The following is a 19,200-nucleotide window of genomic DNA, read 5'->3' as shown; positions in this document are numbered from 1 at the left end:
GTCTTCGCTGCATTTTTAGCTCTCCTTGTCTCTCTCTCTCTCTCTCTGAGAGGGACAGAGAAGCACCAGTGGGGGAGGGACAGAGAGAGAGAGAGTCCCAAGCAGGCTCTGCAGTGCCAGAGCTGAGCCCATGCGGGGCTCGAACTCAAGAACCGAGAGATCATGACCTGAGCGAAAACCAAAAGTCAGACGCTTAACTGACTGAGCCACCCAGGCACCCCTCCCTTTGTCTAATAAATGCTTTTAACAGTTGTCCCAGGTCTGAATTACTCAGTTGACTGTTACCAGAAACTTCCGACTTACTTTTAACATCTCAACATGAGTAGTTCTTCTGCATAATTATCCCTCACATTTGTCTTCTGTGAAGGATCATTTGACAACTTTGAAGGAACATTCTTGAACCCTTTAAAAAGATATCTCTACATGTGCATCTATTCTCAGGGCTCTACTCGTTTAGCACCAAGGATACCAAAGAAAGGAAGGAATGAACTGTATGTAGCCTTAACTGTGACCTTTAAAGTTATGTGCCTTCGCTGCATTCCAGTAATGTGTGCATGTGTTTTATTTCTTCTCACTACCTATGCCTATTCCATTTATTTTCTGTATAATGCATTTTAAAGCCCATAAGCCCGTGTTAAGTGCAAAGTTAGCAACTTCAGAGAGAACTTGACTTGGCCTTCAGGCCTCCGTTTTGCTTGGGGCAGGAAACATAATTTTCCAATTCAGGCAATTATAGATTGTTTCTTTCCCCCCGGTATACACGTGGTAAATTTACACTCATTTCCAGAACTCCTCCTTTATGTCTTGCTCTCCCGCAGACTAAGGAAAGCCCGCGAAGTTATGCATTATCCAGGAGCCGGAAGGACTAGGCGTCCAGACTCCCCTGGGGCATAAGTCCCCGCAAGCGATGTGTCCCGCATCGGCTGCTGATGTCCATGGCTCGCCGCCGTCTGTGGCTCCTGTGATACGTGTTGCATTTACCGACAGCTTCCCTCCATCCCAAACCTTAGGCTCCTTCCCAGCTCTGCTGAACGGATCGACATTCTTCTGGTATGCGGGAGGCTCTTGGATCTTTCGTGAGCCAAGTTGCAGTGTGTATTCCGCGAGGCCACCATCAGTTTGGTTTACCTAGAAATATGCTTCAACCATTGCTACTTGCCACGCACACTGGCCGGAAAGGCAGGCTATCCACCCTGGGAAGTGAGGTATAACCCCCCACCCCCCACCATGGCTTTTATGATCTGTCCGTCTACTTCTGCAGCGTGGCCAGAAGTGGGGCAGAAGCAACAACATGACCATGACCCTGGCTTCCAGGCGCTCTTTCTTCTCTTTTTCCTGCCCCAAACTCCGTTACCTAGCTCAAAAGTGTTTCTTCTACTCTTCACTCAGCGTAGAGAAAACTCAGCTGCACAGCGGCAAACCTTCTTTCAAACTCTTTTTATGTCATACACATTCATATTTCTCAGAGGAAAAGAACGCCCCTTTCTCAAAAAGTCACCCATTGCCCTTGAAAATGTTTCAGATTGTGTTCTTAGTGATGCGCGTTACATGTAGAAACTCAACAGATGGCCCTGGGCTGAGTTCGAACCCACCATTTCCCCCCATGTAAGAAATGCCGCTGATTTAATGCATGGAAGCCTTGGGGCCGTGAAAAAAAATTATGAAACGTTCCAGACTTTCTTTAAATAACTGGAAAAACACACATAGTAAGAGGAGATGATTGGGTTTTAATAGAAAGTATGTAGATCCTTGAACACAGAGGACCGTGGTTCTCTACAGAGTGCCTTGGATAATGTCAATGATTTCACGGTAAACTTGATGATACACATCTAATCCGAACAAGAAGTCTATATGATTGTAGGAAGAAATGGTTTTGTGGTAAATATGGTTTGTGATTTCAGAAAGTAGATTATTAACATCTTGAGGATCAGCCAACACGTCACGGGCCCCGTTCCAAGTTGAGGTTGACACATTCATGCATGTCACGTTGTAAAATGGAGACGTTGTCTAAACATCAATGGGTAGAAACAAGAGTCGTCACAGAAAATGATACATAGAAGGTGTTCTTTACTGATTCTTTAAATGATGAATTAATACACCATTGTAAAATAAGCTGAATCTAAAATTATTACCGTGGAAGCAATGGATATGAAAGAATTGTTACTACGATTTTTACTTAGAAATACGTCAGATACCAATCAAAACTGGACAGTGTGCTCTAATTCAGAGTATTCAAACAATCCACAGAGGTATTTGCAGTCTCTTTGTAAAGCGTGAAAGCATTTTAATTTTTTTTATTATTTTATTATTTTATTATTTTTTATTTTATTATTTTATTATTTTTTAATTTTTTTATTTGAGAGAGAGAGACACAGTGTGAGAAGAGGAGGGACAGAGAGAAAGGGAGACACAGAATCCGAAGCAGCTCCAGGTTCTGAGCTGTCAGCACGGAGCCCGATGCGGGGCTTGAACTGACCGTCTGTGAGATCATGACCTGAGCTGAAGTTGGATGCTTAACTGACTGAGCCCCACGGGCACCCCAAACGTGAAAGCATTTGAATCAAAATTTTTGGAGGCTGCATAATTGCTGATATGTAAATGGTAAAAATCAACGGTCGAAGTCAAATCTGACTTTATCGTTTCTGATCTCTGATTGACTTCGGAGTTTTACACAAGCCAGCCGCATCAAGCGTGGAGTTTAGCCAAGGCAGAAAAGTATGGTGGAAAAGGGTAAGTTTGAAGGAGACAGACCAGACTTCTGTCCCGCTACTCATACAATTTTTACCACCTTCTCATTGACTTTTACATTTTCCTAATTATAATGAGTTTATCTTATCTTCCCAAATACAATAGTTTTAGGGTCAAGAACCATATTATGCTTTTTATTTCTTAGTTAACTAGGCACAGAGTTATGCCTATTATAAACAATTTATATATAATTGAATATATATATAATATATATATAATATATATAATTGAGTATATTATATATATTCAATTATATATATAATATATATATTATATATATTTAATTATAATTATATAAATTATATATAAATATATATAAATTATATAAAAATAATTATATTATATATTAATATATATATTATATATAATTATATATATAATATAATATATAATTATATATAATATATAATATAATTATATATTATATAATATATATATATAATTGAATATATATAATTGAATCACTCTGCAGCCTGTCAACTTCTCCAGGCTTATCCAAGATATTTGTTAGAATACAGGGAAAATATGGAAATACCTTTCTGGCTGGATGTGACAATATGGAGACAAATCACGGTGATCTTCACCTGCGGGTTCTTCTGACTCTGTTATTATACTCTCGGGCTTTACATGAGCTTTTATCTATTGCAATGTCATCTGAACTGAGCCCAGAGATAGTTTTTAGCTTAGACATAATTATGTACCTGATTAAAATGCATCCAGTTCAGAACAGGACTGCCCCAATCAAAAGCTCTCAAGCGACTAGAATTAAAAAGCTGAAAGAAAAAAAAAATTTTTTTTTTTTAAATTTTTTTTTTCAACGTTTTTTATTTATTTTTGGGACAGAGAGAGACAGAGCATGAACGGGGGAGGGGCAGAGAGAGAGGGAGACACAGAATCGGAAACAGGCTCCAGGCTCCGAGCCATCAGCCCAGAGCCTGACGCGGGGCTCGAACTCACGGACCGCGACATCGTGACCTGGCTGAAGTCGGAGGCTTCACCGACTGCGCCACCCAGGCGCCCCAAGAAAAAATTTTTAAAGTAACATTATACTCATGTGTTTATTAGCGCGGCAGGGGAGAGCGTGAGGTGTGCGTTGAGTATTGTCTGTTGGTTCATACGCAGGGAGGCTTCTTTGCTTCTCCCTTCCTTCGTAAAGAGCAAGAAATGGAAGAGGTAGGAGACGGGGGGCAGGGGATGTACAGAATATGATCCTATCATCTTCATATAAATGCATGTTTCCCCCGACGTCTGCTACCTTATGAAAGGGGGCCGGTGTGCTTGGGGACAATGTCAGGCTTCCCAAGAAATCCCGTTTCATCCACAGAGGTCAAAAGTAAGCGTCTAGGACTAAGTGCACTAGGGCTAAAGTGATACTTTCCTAAACACCTTGCTTCAAACAACAGCGCTCGAAAGAATGAGCCAGAAGCCATCCCTCGCTTCACCCTCCATGCTTGCAGCCTCACCACCACTACCTGCTTTGAACTTACTAGGTCTAATCTGATCATGTCCATTTTTTCCCCCTGACAATGTCTTCATTGCAAGAAGGTTCAGACTCTCGGGTTACTATTTTTTCTGGGATTCTCCACCTGACAGGTCTCCATACACCCCCTGCCCCCACATCTTGTCTCATTCTAATTCCCCCCAGCTCTAAAGCCCTCTCTACCATCGGGAATTCGTCATCAGCCTGTATCTTAAAACCCATTTCTGATGGGCTCCCTCACCTCCTTGTCGTCTGGACCACCTGATTTCCCCGAGAACACTGCTTCCCCTGCAGCTCTTTCCTGCCGCCAAAATGGCCAGGGCTATTTACGACCTTAACATTTGCAGAACTTTGGTCAATTCGGAGAAATTTTCCCATGTCACCTATGAGCAGCACTTGGCAGTTGTTCATTTCTATCGTTGAGAACTTTTTTTCACTCGGCTTTTACAATACCATCATTTCTTGATTTTCATTTTTCTCTCACTGCTCCTTTTTTTTTGTCTCTTTGTCATATTCATCCAGCCTCTGCTTCCTGACCTCTGAGCCTTTCCATGTCTCAGCCCTCCAGCCTTGCTCCCCTTCTCCCCATCTGTACTCACTCTGCGCTCTCATCCGGTCTCTTGGCTTTCAATGGCGTCCGTGTTCAAAACGTCCATCTCCTTCTGTGAGTCTCTTCTAAATCCTAGACTCCTGTATGCAACTGCTTCTTCAGATTAATCACTCGGATGTCTCACGCTTAACATCTCTAAACTACAACATCGTATCTTTCCTCCAAACCCACTCCACCCCCAAACCTCCCAATCTTCTTTAATGGCAATTGGATCGTTCTGTTGCTTAGGCCAGAACCTCTGGAGTTATCCAAGACTCTCCTCTCTCTCCTCGCGTAGAATCCATCATTAAGTGTCCTTGGCTGCGTGTTTACAAAACACATGTATATTCAGAATCCAACCCTCTTTACCACCCTTCCTGGGAACACATCAGTGCAGGCCATCACCAATTCTTATTTGGATTACAGTAGTAATCTACTAACTTTCTCACAGATTCCACTCTTGCCCCACTTCAGCCTATCCAACATGGCACCCAAAGTATTCCTTTCTTTTTTTTCAAGTAAACTCTACCCCCAATGTGGGGCTCAAACACACGACCCTGAGATCAAGAGCTGCACACTGTGCCAGGTGAGCCAGCCAGGTGCGCCCCCCAAAATGTAAATTAGATCATGTCCCCTCCCTGCTCAAAACCCTGCAAGGGCTACTCACTTGAGCTAGAAAGCCAGAGTCCTAACAATGGTGCTCTTGTTTCTTTCTGGCTCTATTCCATTTCTGCCCCCTTTTCCTACTGCTCCCTCCCTTAATCACTGACATCAGCTGGAGGGACCTTGTAGCCGTGACTCTCAGAAATGCTCCCGACTAAACAGCCTGTATACCGGCTGTTCTGTCTGTACGGAATGCTCTTCCCGAGTTGTTCACGTTGCTAACTTTCTCAGCGTCTTTAAATATTTTCTCACATGTCACCTTCTCATTGAGGCTGGCCTGTGTCTCTATTCAACAACACAATCCCCTACACTGTATGCCTCATCTCTTTATCCTCCTTTCCCCCTTTATTTTTCCATAGCTTCTAGCCCCTTCTTAAGTTTTGATGATTTACTTACTTGCTTTGCTTATTGGTTACTGTCTGTATATCTACTGCTAGAATGTGAGCTTAAGGAGGACAGGGATACTTAGTTTGTTCACTGGTAAGCACAATGAGCGTAGAACAACATAGGGCACATACTAGGTGCTCAATATGCACGCAAAGTTTGCTTCTATTTCCTGCCCTGGCTATCATCAGCAATGAGCTAAATCTAACGGTAAGCTGAAGATTTTTAATAATTTACCTCAAAAGCAATCACTGAACAGATTTAAACAGTAAAAAAAATTTTTTAAACATTTATTCATTTTCAAGAGACAGAGAGAGACAGAGTGTGAGCAGGGAGGGACAGAGAGAGAGGGAGACACAGAATCTGAAGCAGGCTCCAGGCTCTGAGCTGTCAGCACAGAGCCCGACCCCACAAACTGAGAGATCACAAGCGGAGCCGAAGTTGGGCACTCAACTGACTGAGCCACTCAGGTGCCCCTAGATTTAAACATTTTTAAATGAGAAAACCCTTAACCAATATCTCAATGAAACTTTTTTTTTTAATTTTTTTTTTAAACGTTTATTTTATTTTCGAGACAGAGAGAGACAGAGCATGAACGGGGGAGGGTCAGAGAGAGAGGGAGACACAGAATCTGAGACAGGCTCCAGGCTCCGAGCAGTCAGCACAGAGCCCGACGCGGGGCTCGAACTCACGGACCGAGAGATCGTGACCTGAGCCGAAGCCGGACGCTTAACCGACTGAGCCACTCAGGTGCCCCTAGATTTAAACATTTTTAAATGAGAAAGCCTTTAACCAATATCTCAATGAAACTTTTTTTTTTAAGTTCATTTATTTATTTTGAGAGAGAGAGAGAGAGAGAGAGCAAGCAAGCAGGGGAGGGGCCGAGAGAGAAGGAGAGAGAGAGAATCCCAGGCAGGCATGGAGCCTGACATGGGGCTAGAACCCATAAACTGTGAGATCATGACCTGAGCCAAAATCAAGAGTCAGACACTTAACTGATTGAGCCACCCAGGTGCCTCTGTGCTGATAGCTCTGTGGGGCTTGAACTCACGAACCGTGAGATCATGACCTGGGCCAAAGCTGGATGCTTACCCGACTTAGCCACCTGGCACCCCTATCTCAACAATACTTTAAATTCATCGGTGTTTATTAAGTTTAAATAACACTCATAATCATCACCCTGTTTAACTCTCATAATATTTTTGTTAGGTCAGAGCATTATTATTAACTCCATTTTTAAAATTAAGGAAACTGAATTCACAGAGATTAAATGAGCTTGCTCAGCCTCTCACTGCCAGTAAATTTCAGAGAAAGGACTCAGCATCTGGTGTTTTGATCTCAAGTACAGTGTTCTTTCTAGGATCTTATCCTGGCTCTCAACATTGACATGATACTCACACTGGATTTTTTTCTTCACCAATATGCATTCAACAAACATTCCTAAGTGTCTGCTATTTCCCCAGAACTCTCAGCCTTGCAAACACAAAAGTGAACAAAACTGGCTCACGGCCTCATGGACTTCACAGTTTCACAGAGGAGAAAGTATAGTCTAGTGACAGACTAGACATTGGGACACCTGTGTGCTCGTCTTAGGTTTCTTTTTAAAGGAGTAGCCTTGAATTTTGGGGCAAGTCAAATGAGGGGCATGACCTAGATGATTCCTAGTCTACTATTCTGAATTATTAACATTTTCTTATTTGTAAAACAGAAAATAATTATATTGCTCTGATCGTTGCTTAGGTTAGAGGGCTGGATAGATTATGATATTAACATATTATAATCTATGAAGAATTACACGAATATGTAAGTTTCATTTTATCCTTCCAAATTTATCATCCTATAGCAATGGCATGATTCCGAGAATGAGGGGGATAAACCAAGAGTAGTAAAGATTAAAATCGTACTAAAATGCACCTTAAAAGTTATACCTGACTCCAGTGAAGCATGTTTTGAACAGATGTCCCTGCTGGGTTATGTGACATGTACACATCCATACGACTCTGAGGGGTTAAAAAATTATTTTTATGCTTAGCCCAATCATAGAGAACATAATCTTTGATATTTATTAAAGTAAATAATTGTAAGAAAATGTAAAGTTATTTTTAAACAAATAATATAAACAAAAAGATTAAATTATATTCCACTAAATACATAAATGTACTTACTAAATGTGTAATTTTTACATTAATGTAGAAGCTATTATTAGATTTCTAAGTTACATAGTCCGTCATCCCATATGGAAAACATTCAGAACTCTTGGAACTCACACAGATATACATCCTTTTTGAAGGCAAAAGAACAGAAAATATAGAAAGAAGTTACCAGGGGGCACTGGGGTGGCTCAGTTGATTAAGCATCCGACTCTTGGTTTCAGCTCAGGTCGCGTTCTCATGGTTTGTGGGTTCGAGCCTCACATCAGGCTCTGTGCTGACAGTGTGGAGCCTGCTTGGGATTCTGTCTCTCTCTGCCTCTCTCTTTCTGCCCCTCCCCCACTCATGCGTGCTCTCTCTCTCTCTCAAAATGAATAAATAGACTTAAAAAAATAAATTAAATTAAATTAAATTAAAATTTTCTAGGAAAAATAGACAAGAAAAAACCAAAGACCCCTCAAAAAAGCAAAGTACTGAAGCCAGTTTTCCTTCAAGTTCTTTGCCAGCCTTAGAGGATCTGAAGTTTCATTCTGAGAACTTAGCTAGTTGAAGAAAACAAAAATCAGCCCAGGGCCTGCCAAAGGCAGTTGGGAGATTTAATAAGAAACTCTCTCTGTGACAAACTGGGGTCCCGAAGTTTCACACAACTCAAAAATGAAGCAACCACAAATAGAGCAGCCTTCATGTCAACCTAGGTTTGCATTTGCCTACAGGGTCCCTGCGAACCTCAGTCAGTGACCAAGACATATAACGTCGATGTTATCCTATCAACGTCTCAGCATGTTATTTTAAGGAAATCAACAACCCCCAGACTGCTTCTAAAGTCCAGATGAAGAAGCAGAAGACCCAGAATAGCCAACACAATATTGTGAGGGAAGAAGAAGTTTGGAGGACTGACTCTAATTGACTTTAAAACTTCCTACAAAGCGACAGTGATCAAGACAGTGTGGTATTGGTGAAAGAATGGGCAAAGAGATCCATAGATGGAACAGAGAGCCCCAAAATAGACCCCCATAAATAGAGTCAACTAATCTTTGACAAAGGAGAAAAAACAATGCAATAGAGACACAACAATCTCTTCAATAAATGGTGTTGGAACACCTAGATAGCCACATGCAAAAAGAAAAAAACAAAAAGAATCTAGACACAGACCTTACACCCTTCACAAGAGTGAAAGGAGTCAAAATGGAATACAGACCTAAATGTCAAACTCAAAACTATAAAACTCCAAGGAGGTAACATAGCAGAGAGAATCTAGCTGGCTTTGAGTTTAGTGATGACTTTTTAGATACAACACCAGAGGCACAATCTGTGAAAGAAAATAACTGACAAGCTGGCCTTCAATAAGCTTAAAAATTTCTACTTTGCAAAAGACCGTATCAAGAGAATTAGACGACAGGCCACAGACTGGAAGAAAATATTCGCAAAAGATACATCTGTAAAGGATTGTTACCCCCAAAATGCAAAGAACTCTTCAAACTCAACAATGAGGAAACAAACAACCCAATTTAAAAATGGGCCAAAGACTTTAACAGGTACCTCATCAAATAGATACACAGATAGCAAATGACCATGAAAAGATGCTCAACATTATACGTTATCAGGGAAATGCAATTCAAAAAAAAATTTTTTTTTACATTTATTTATTTTTGAGAAACAGAGTGAGACAAAGCGTGAACGGGGGAGGGGCAGAGAGAGTAGGAGACACAGAATCTGAAGAAGGCTCCAGGCTCTGAGCAAGCGGTCAGCACAGAGCCTGATGCGGGGCTCGAACCCACAAACTGTGAGATCATGACCTGAGCCGAAGTCGGACACTCAACCGACTGAGCCACCCAGGTGCCCCAGGGAAATGCAATTCAAAAGAACAGTAAGAGACGACTATACACCTGCTAAAATGATAAAAGTCCAATACGCTGTCGGCACCAAATGGTGAGGATATGGAGAAGCGGGGATTCTCATTCATTGCTGAGGGTAATGCAAAATGGCACAACCACTTTGGAAAGCACATTGGTGGGTCTCTTATAAAGCAAAAGGAGTCCTTAGCATACAACCTGGCAATCACACTCCTTGGTGTTTACCCAGAGCAGTTGAAAACGTACATTCACACAAAATCTGCACACTGATGTTTATGGCATCTTTATTCATAATTGTCAACACTTGAACCAAAATGTCCTTTAGCAGGTGCATAGGTAAACTGATACATCCAGACATCAGAATATTTTTCAGCACTAAAAATAAATGAGCTACCAACCCATGAAAAGACATGCAGGAACCTTAAATATGTGTTAGTAAGGGGAAGAAAACAATCTGAAAGGGTTACAAACTGTGGGATTCCAAGTAGGAAAAAACAAAACTGTGGGTACGGTGAAAAGATCAATGATTGCCAAGAGCTGAGTAGGCAGGGATGAATCGGCAAAATACAAAGGATTTTTAGGGCAATGAAACTATTCTATATGATACCGTAATGGTAGATACATGTCATTATACATTTGTTAGAATGTAGAACGCCAAGAGTGAGCCCTACTGTAAACTATAGATTTGGGGTACTTACGATGTGTCAATGTAGGTTCATCAGTTGTAACACATGTAGCACCCTGGTGGTCATTGTCATGCCCAAGGCCATCTAGGTTTTTTCCTCATGTTATCTTCTAGGAGTTTTACAGTTTCGCATCTCACACTTAGCTCTATGATCCGAATTCAAGTTAATTTTGTGAAGGGTGTAAAGTTTGTGTCTAGAAGTTTTTTTTGCACGTGGACATCTGCTTGTTCCAGCTCCAACACCATTTGTTAAAGAGACTGTCATTTTTCTGTCGCACGGCCTTTTCTCCTCTGGCAAAGCTCTGTTGTTGATATTTATGGGGCTCTATTTCTGGGCACTCTATTCTGTTCCACTGATCTAGTAGTTTCTTCTCTCACTCATTCCACACTATGACTGTAGGTGACTGTAGCTTAATAATAAGTCTTGGGGTTGAGTAGTATCAGTCCTTCAACTTTGTCTTTCCCTTCAATACTGTGTTGGTAACTCTCAGTTTTGCTTCTCTCTATAAACTTTAGAAGCAGTTTGTCAATATCCTTAAAATAACCTCCTGGGACTTTGATTGCGATTGCATTGAATCTATGGACTAAGTTGGTAAGAATGGGCATCTTGATAACTTCTCTTTCTTTGAATGAATAGACTGGTTCTCACTGAGAAATTATTAAATCGTACAGGTGCAGGAACCAACCACTAGTCTAAATGCTGCAACTGCCCCTGCCAAATCTGGATTTTTAAATCTAATGTGCTGAAAAAGTCTTAGAGTGAATGCCTACATCTGTAATAGAATGTAGATACAACCAATCCATAGGGCCTCGGTAATAGGGGCTTGAGCACTGAAACAGTTTTCCACTGCAGGAATTTTGACAAATGCCAGGAGCATGTAAGATAATTAGCGGGCACTAATGCTAATTACAAAGAGATCAACAAGAAAGGGAAGGAGTGTTAGGAACCAAGATATAAGAGTAGAAGCTGTGGGAGCGCCTGGGTGACTCTGTCAGTTAAGTGTCTGGCTCTCGTTGGCTGAGGTCACAATCTCACAGTTCATGGGATCAAGCCTCGCGTTGGGCTTTGTGCTGACAGCATGGAGCCTGCTTGGGATCCTCTCTGTCCTCTCTCTCTGCCCTTCCCCCCACTCATAGTCTCTTGCTCTCAAAATAAGTAAATGAACTTAAAAAAAAAAAGAGTAGGAGTTGAGACAAACAAGTGATAGAAGACAAATACAACAAATGTTGGGAAACTAACACCCAGAAGCAAAGACCAGTGAAGACACCCATCACAGCGGCTGCCCTCTGTTTCTTTACAGAGAGCAAGACAAATGCGAAAGCAAAATTATCTCGACATACTAATGCTGATCAGTTTCAGAATGTTGGTACAGTCACAAACTCAGAAAGACTAAGAATCTAACTATTAGTATATACGGGAAAATCACAAAATAACACACAAGGCACTGTTACGAGCTGCTTGCTAAAAACGGACAAAATACATTTCAAATTCAACTTGTTCTTTCCATGTTTAAGTTCTCCAGGTCGCATCCATACATCAGAAACAAGACCTCACGGCAAATCTTGCCAAAAATCTTTAGCGGACACAGCTTTGAACCAACAAATCTTTTAAATGAAGTATTAGGTAAGAAGCCTTTGTTGCCAACAAAAGCCTGTCAAATACATTTACTTTATTTGTATTTGGAAGACCAAAATAATTAATCAAGAAATGGTGTGATGAGCTCACTATATTTATAATCAAACGCATTATCTCACGTTAGTTTAAAACATTTACATTAAGGGCAAAACTTGGAAACACAAGGTAGAGAGAAGTTGACCACTGGATTTTCCTTCATAATAACATGTCCAAAGGTATTATAAGTAAAACCCTATTCCTTTGTAGAAACAAAAGCAAGAATCCAGTGCAAATAACACCACAAAATTAAATTCACACATAGCCAAGACCTTTCGTTTTGAAAGGAGAGAATATTGTCATTTGGATTATCAACTACGTAGAGGAAAGGAATAACATACCTTTATCACTGACTTCCACTTGTATGCCATTTTGATTAAAGGGCTGTTTGAGTATTTAATAGAAAAAACTGGAGCTAAGGCAAAAAATATTTTGACTTTTTCAGCTATCTTTGGTATTGTGGAAAATGTTATGAAAGCTGAAAGAAAATAAGACAGAGATTAACTACTCTTATGCAGTTACTACCATCGTAATAAATGACATCGTGGCAAACAAGAGCAAATTCAGGGGCGCCTGGGTGGCTCAGTGGTTAAGCAGCTGACTCTGGTTCAGGTCATGATCTTGTGTCAGCTGTGCTGACAGCTCAGAGCCTGGAGCATGTTGTAGATTCTGTGTCTCCGTCCCTCTCTGCCCCTTCCCTGCTCTGTCCTCTCTTTCTTTCTTTCTCTCTCTCTCTCAAAAACAAATAAAGATTCAAAAAAACAATTTTTAAAGAGTAAATTCAATAGACTTTGAATAATTGACTCGCTCAGTTTTTTTCTTTTAAAAATTTTTTAATGTTTCTTTTTGAGAGAGAGACAGACAGAGTGTGAGCTGGGGAGGGGCGGAAAGAGAGGGAGGCACAGAATCCGAAGCAGGCTCCAGGCTCTGAGCTGTCAGCACAGAGCCTGATGCGGGGCTTGAACTCACCAACCGTGAGATCATGACCTGAGCCGAAGTCAGACTCTTAACTGATTGAGCCACCCAGGCGCCCCTAAGAGTGGACATGCTTGTCTCGCTCCTGATCTTAGGGGAAAACTCTGTTTTTCCCCACTGAGTATGGTGTTAGCTAAGGGTTTTAAGTCTACAACATTCTTGAGGGTAATCCTTTTAACTTTGAGATAAAAACATTTAATAAAATGTAGGTCACTTCCTCTAGTATGACTTCTATCACAATTGGTTAGCTCTATTTATTTAAGTTAAATCCACTACTAAATGTAGGCTTGTACTCTGGTGTAAGTACTCCGATGGACTTAAAGTCCTTTATTTTTATTTTATTTTTTTAAATACTTTTTTAAAGTTTATTTATTTTGAGAGACAGAGAGTGTGAGTCAGGGAGGAGAGAGGAGGAAGAGAACGCCAAGCAGGCTCTGCGCTGTCGGCGCAGGGCAAAAATGGGGCTCGATTTCACGGACTGTGGGATCATGACCTGAGCAGAGATCATAAGTCAGGTGCTTAACCAACTGAGCCACCCAGGCGAAGTCCTTTCTTTTTATTTATTTTTAAAAAAATTTTATATTAAGTATAATTTATTGTCAAATTGGTTTCCATGCAACACCCAGTGCTCATCCCAACAGGTGCCCTCCTCAATGCCCATCACCCACCCTCCCACCCCCCATCAACCGCCAGTTTGTTCTCAGTATTTAAGAGTCTCTTATGGTTTGCCTCCCTCCCTCTCTGTAACTTTTTGCTCTTCCCCTCCCCCGTGGTCTTCTGTTAAGTTTATCAGGATCCACATAGAAGTGAAAAGATACGGTATCTGTCTTTCTCTGCCTGACTTATTTCACTTAGCATAATACCCTCCAGTTCCATCCACGTTGCTGCAAATGGCCAGATTTCATTCTTTCTCATTGCCAAGTAGTATTCCATTGTATATATAAACCACAACTTCTTTATCCATTCGTCAGTTGATGGACATTTAGGCTCTTTCCATACTTTGGATATTGTTGAAAGTGCTGCTATAAACATTGGGGTCCAAGTGCCCCTATGCATCAGCACTCCTGTATCCCTTGGGTAAATTCCTAGCAGTGCTAATGCTGGGTCATAGGGTAGATCTATTTTTAATCTTTTGAGGAACCTCCACACTGTTTTCCAGAGCGGCTGTACCAGTTTGTTTCCCACCAACAGTGCAAAAGGGTTCCCGTTTCTCCACATCCTCTCCAGCATCTATAGTCTCCTGATTTGTTCATTTTAGTCACTCTGACCGGCGTGAGGTGGTATCTCAGTGTGGTTTTGATTTGGATTTTCCTGATGAGGAGGGACGTTGGGCATCTTTTCATGTGCCTGTTGGCCATCCGGATGTCTTCTTTAGAGAAGTATCTATTCATGTCTTCTGCCCATTTCTTCACTGGATTATTTGTTGACTCACTCATTTCTTAATTCCCTTATCAAACATTTATCAATCACCCAGTTTGAGACATGCATATCAATCACAACATAATGCAGATTATTAGTATTAAAAATAATACCTAGATCATAACTTGTGATAAACCAGCAATAAAACAGTCTTGTTAACACCGTAGTTTAAAAACCAGAAACAACATTTAGCATTTGTATAAGTAGCAATGGTGAAAACGCGCTAAGTTGATTTTTCTGGTATTTGAATCTTACACTTTACGTGACAGAGTCAATAAATGTCAAATAAGTTTAATATTTACTTTTAATTTATTTAAAAAGTTCCTTGCCTTCTTGTACAAAGGATACCAAATGCTGGTTTATATTATTTGTCAGTTAGAGTCACTGATATGACAATTATTTGTCATCTTATCAACCTACATATTTGCACATCTTAAATATTTTTATAGCTTGGGGCGCCTGGGTGGCGCAGTCGGTTAAGCGTCCGACTTCAGCCAGGTCACGATCTTGCGGTCTGTGAGTTCGAGCCCCGCGTCAGGCTCTGGACTGATGGCTCGGAGCCTGGAGCCTGTTTCCGATTCTGTGTCTCCCTCTCTCTCTGCCCCTCCCCCGTTCATGCTCTGTCTCTCTCTGTCCCAAAAATAAATAAAAAACGTTGAAAAAAAAATTTTTTATAGCTTTTCTGTTTTCTGAGTTCTGAGAAGGCAAATAACCAAAGAATTATATGTCATAGTATGAGTCAATAAGCTCTAACACGTAGCCCACTTGCTTCTTATTTCATGATTTTCCAAGATTCCTGGTTCCGGATAACTGACACATGGCTAACTAACATCAGAGAACAGATCTATGGAAAATGGGATTAGAGTGTTACTCAACACATTTTTTAAAGCGGGAAATGGATTACTCTCATAAGAAAATGATAATTTTCAGCCTAGAACAGACTCAGTCAATATTGGCTTCTATCATAAAATGGCCTTTGTAACTTCCAAAGTGGAAAGGGTGAAAGTAAAAAAGTTTAGCATACCACGTAAGAGAATTATGTTAGGTCTTAGGGAATGTATTTGTTTTCCTGAAAGTGAAGCTGTTACGCCTGAGCCATAAGTATGACGGCCATGAGCTGTGGGCAGCTCTTTTCTAGTCGTCTTTGAACATGTGATGACCTTCCTCGCCCTTGTGCACATCTTAAGTCTCATCCACCCTGAATGCATAAACATAAACTTCCCTTTCAAGTCTCTCCCTCCCAAAGTCCTTTGCTACATTTAAACAATAAGAGTAGGTATGACATTTCTATTTGTAGCACAAGAGGTAGTCATGATCTCGAGATGGATAGCCAACTTTCCTACCCTTGGAAACCAACAAAACCGCAAACAACGTGTTGTTGACAATCCATTCTTTGTGACTAGAGAAGATAAGGTAGAAGGGAAGGGGGGGGAAGCTGCCAGGCGCTGCTGTGGCATTCCTGCCTCTGGCTCTCCTTTACTTCCCTCGCAGCTCTGGAAGTTCACCCACACCCTGGAGAAGGATGCCTGCAGACCCTACAAGAGTCCTTAAGGAACATTAGGACCATACCGATAGTGGTGCCCTGGGAATGGCCCACGTAAAATATTTCCTTTTGTCCCGTGTGCTTCACAATGAAGTCAATGGAGGCGGGGAGGTCGTATTTAGCCATTTCATCAAAACTACAAAAAAAAAAAGACAAAAAAAGAAAAAAGAACATTGAAATTCCCTTGCTACTAACAGGCTGTTAACACAAACTTCCGTGAGAACACAAAGTCAAGGAAATAAAATAGCCCCAAGATAGTCTTTAAAAAAAAATTTTTTTTTAATGTTTAGGTATTTTTGAGAGATAGAGAGACAGAGCATGAGTGGGGAGGGGCAGAGAAGAGAGGAAGACACAGAATCTGAAGCAGGCTCCAGGCTCTGAGCTGGCAGCACAGAGCCCGACACGGGGCTCGAACTCATGGACAGCAAGATCATGACCTGAGCCGAAGTCGGATGCCCAACCGATTGAGCCACCCAGGCGCCCCTCCCTAAGATAGTCTTATAAAGAGGGTGTTCGTGTATTCTATGTACAGGGAGATACACTAAGTGTAATGGAGCAAAAGAATGGTTGAAGGAAGGGTGGGGTTGGCCAAGGAAGGTCACTACTGAAAAAGGAGAAACACACTTAAAATCAGACAAGCACTCTTTAATTTTCAAGCCAAAATTTGCATCCATGTTGATGGTCTGTTAAGAGACCTGACTGAGAGAAGAGCCGCATTCTAATTCATTTCATTTAAAAACCAAACCAAACGTTCGATACGCTTATCAAACAAAAGGAAACATTATTTGAGTTTATTGGTACCTGAAGGCCCAGAATTCTTTGGAGTTCGTTTTCAGGTACAGGTGTTTCCTGGACCACGTAGTTCCTCGGCTGTTCCCCAGCCACACGTCATAGCCGGCATCTGCCAGAATGAAACCCAGGCTGTTGTTGGGAAGGTTGGAAACCCAACTGCTGCCAGATGTCAACAAGCCATGTTGCAAGTAGACGACAAGTTTCTGAGCTGGAAAAAAAGATGCAGAGAATTTCTTTTTAAATTTTATAATATCTGGGCGCCTGGGTGCCTCAGTTGGTTAAGCGCCCGACTTCGGCTCAGGTCATGATCTCGCAGTCAGTGAGTTCCAGCCCTGCGTCGGGCTCTGGGCTGACAGCCCGGAGCCTGGAGCCTGCTTCGGATTCTGTGTTTCCCTCTCTCTGCTCCTTCCCCAGCTCACACTCTGTCTCTCTCTCGAAAATAAATAAAGATTAAAAAAATTTTTTAATAAATTTTATAATATCTGTGTAACTAGCTCATGGGAAATTCAATCTTTTAATACATGACAGTTTGGAGATTAAAAAAATTTGTTTAATTTTATATTGTAGAAATAGGGTAAATTATTAATGTTTAGTCCCATTCTATGTCAGAGATATAGAGATATATGTCAGAGATATAATGTGTTAAACACATTAGTTTATTTTTTTAATTTTTATTTTTTAACGTTTATTTATTTTGGGGACAGAGAGAGACAGAGCATGAATGGGGGAGGGACAGAGAGAGAGGGAGACACAGAATCGGAAGCAGGCTCCAGGCTCTGAGCCATCAGCCCAGAGCCTGATGCGGGGCTCTAACTCACGGACCGGACCGCGAGATCGTGACCTGAGCTGAAGTCGGACGCTTAACCGACTGAGCCACCCAGGTGCCCCTAAACACATTAGTTTAAACACCTTAGTTTACTAATGGATATTTTTCAAATGACCAAGTGCATAATTAGGCCGTGTCTCATTTAAATACATCAACTTTTTTCAAAGTCTATTTATTTTGAGAGAGAGAGAGAGAGAGAGAGAGGGAGAATGCATGCAAGGGGAGTAGGGGCAGAGAGAGAGGGAGAGAGAGAATCCCCAGTAGGTCCCGTGCTGTCAGTGCAGAGCCTGATACAGGGCTCGAACTCATGAGCAGTGAGATCATGACCAGAGCTGAAATAGTCAGATGCTTAACCGACTGAGCCACCCAGATGCCCCTAAATATATAAACTTTTAAGGATTATTCAAATATCTAAGAGTGATGGGAGCACTCATATCCATTTTAAATAGCATATTGCATAAAATATTATATTGTATATGATTTTCCCACTCTTCCATTTCGTAAGATGACTTTATAATCACATTTTCACAGACATATTCAATATATGTGTTATCATTAGAACCACTGTGCTAGTTACCTAACGGAGTTCCCAGAACTCTGATTGTGCTTGCAAGCTTTTTGGGAAATAACACTTTTTGAGTAATGTTAAATGTGCTCACGAGTAACTTTGTTAAGCCCCGAGTTGTGATTTACGCATAATCCGCATCATTAGCGTCTACTGCCCCAATGCTGTGGGCGCCCCGCACAGACCCACTGACCAGGCTGATGTTTGCGCCCGCCAGCTATCGTGTTACCAAGTTGTACCTGGCTGCCCCTTCTCGGGGGAGGCTGAGAACGTACAGTGTTGGCTGAAAGGGAGCTCCCACACCAGAGGAGGAAGGAGGCCACCTTCTCAAGCAACTGACACAAAGGTACAGAGAGCTGAGTCCCTTGCTTCTGGGTTGGACCGACTCTGATGTACTTCGTGTTGTATATCACCCCAAGGGACAGGGGGGAGGCTAGACTCCAGGCGAGACCACATATTTGCTTAACTCCTTCCTCTGCAATCTTCTTTTTTAAAAGTTATTTATGAAGAAAATTGTTTTTAATGTTTATTTATTTCTGAAAGAAAGATTATGAGCAAGGGAGGGGCAGAGAGAGAGGGAGACCCAGAATCCGAAGCAGGCTCCAGGCTCTGAGCTGTCAGCACAGAGCCCGATGCGGGGCTTGAACTCACGAACCACAAGATCATGACCTGAGCTGAAGTCAGACGCTTAACCATTTAGAAACCCAGGGGCCCCATCCTCTGTTCTCTTCTGCTTCTCCTATCTCCTTTTCCCTGAGATTCCCCTCAATAAATCACATACCCTCAAATCCCTGCCACAGGCTCTGTTTCTAGGGAACCTGACCTGGACGTACTACTGAAAGTGACCCAGGAAGTA

The 19,200-nt window shown here is 41.5% G+C and overlaps 1 protein-coding gene across 12 annotated transcripts in view; it reads right to left on the bottom strand.

Annotated features, from left to right (window-relative positions):
* Positions 1-1,707: 1,707 nt before the first annotated feature.
* The window catches only part of LOC122202021 (lipase member J-like), a 36,823-nt gene continuing 19,330 nt past the window's right edge, over positions 1,708-19,200 (bottom strand). For 11 of the 12 annotated variants that reach the window (XM_042908152.1, XM_042908148.1, XM_042908153.1 and 8 more), the window contains 6 exons: positions 16,963-17,161; positions 16,188-16,297; positions 12,566-12,702; positions 7,793-7,864; positions 3,450-3,521; positions 1,708-2,007 (listed from right to left, as the gene is read on the bottom strand). In XM_042908152.1, coding sequence (XP_042764086.1) covers positions 1,774-2,007; positions 3,450-3,521; positions 7,793-7,864; positions 12,566-12,702; positions 16,188-16,297; positions 16,963-17,161 — 824 coding nt within the window. In that variant the 3' untranslated portion in view covers positions 1,708-1,773. The remainder of the gene's footprint in view (positions 2,008-3,449; positions 3,522-7,792; positions 7,865-12,565; positions 12,703-16,187; positions 16,298-16,962; positions 17,162-19,200) is intronic. The other variant, XM_042908150.1, reaches the window with a different exon arrangement.

The sequence above is a fragment of the Panthera leo genome, chromosome D2 (genome assembly GCF_018350215.1).
Source record: "Panthera leo isolate Ple1 chromosome D2, P.leo_Ple1_pat1.1, whole genome shotgun sequence".
In the NCBI taxonomy this organism is placed as follows: domain Eukaryota; kingdom Metazoa; phylum Chordata; class Mammalia; order Carnivora; family Felidae; genus Panthera; species Panthera leo.
This window is presented reverse-complemented; position numbering and strand designations above follow the sequence as displayed.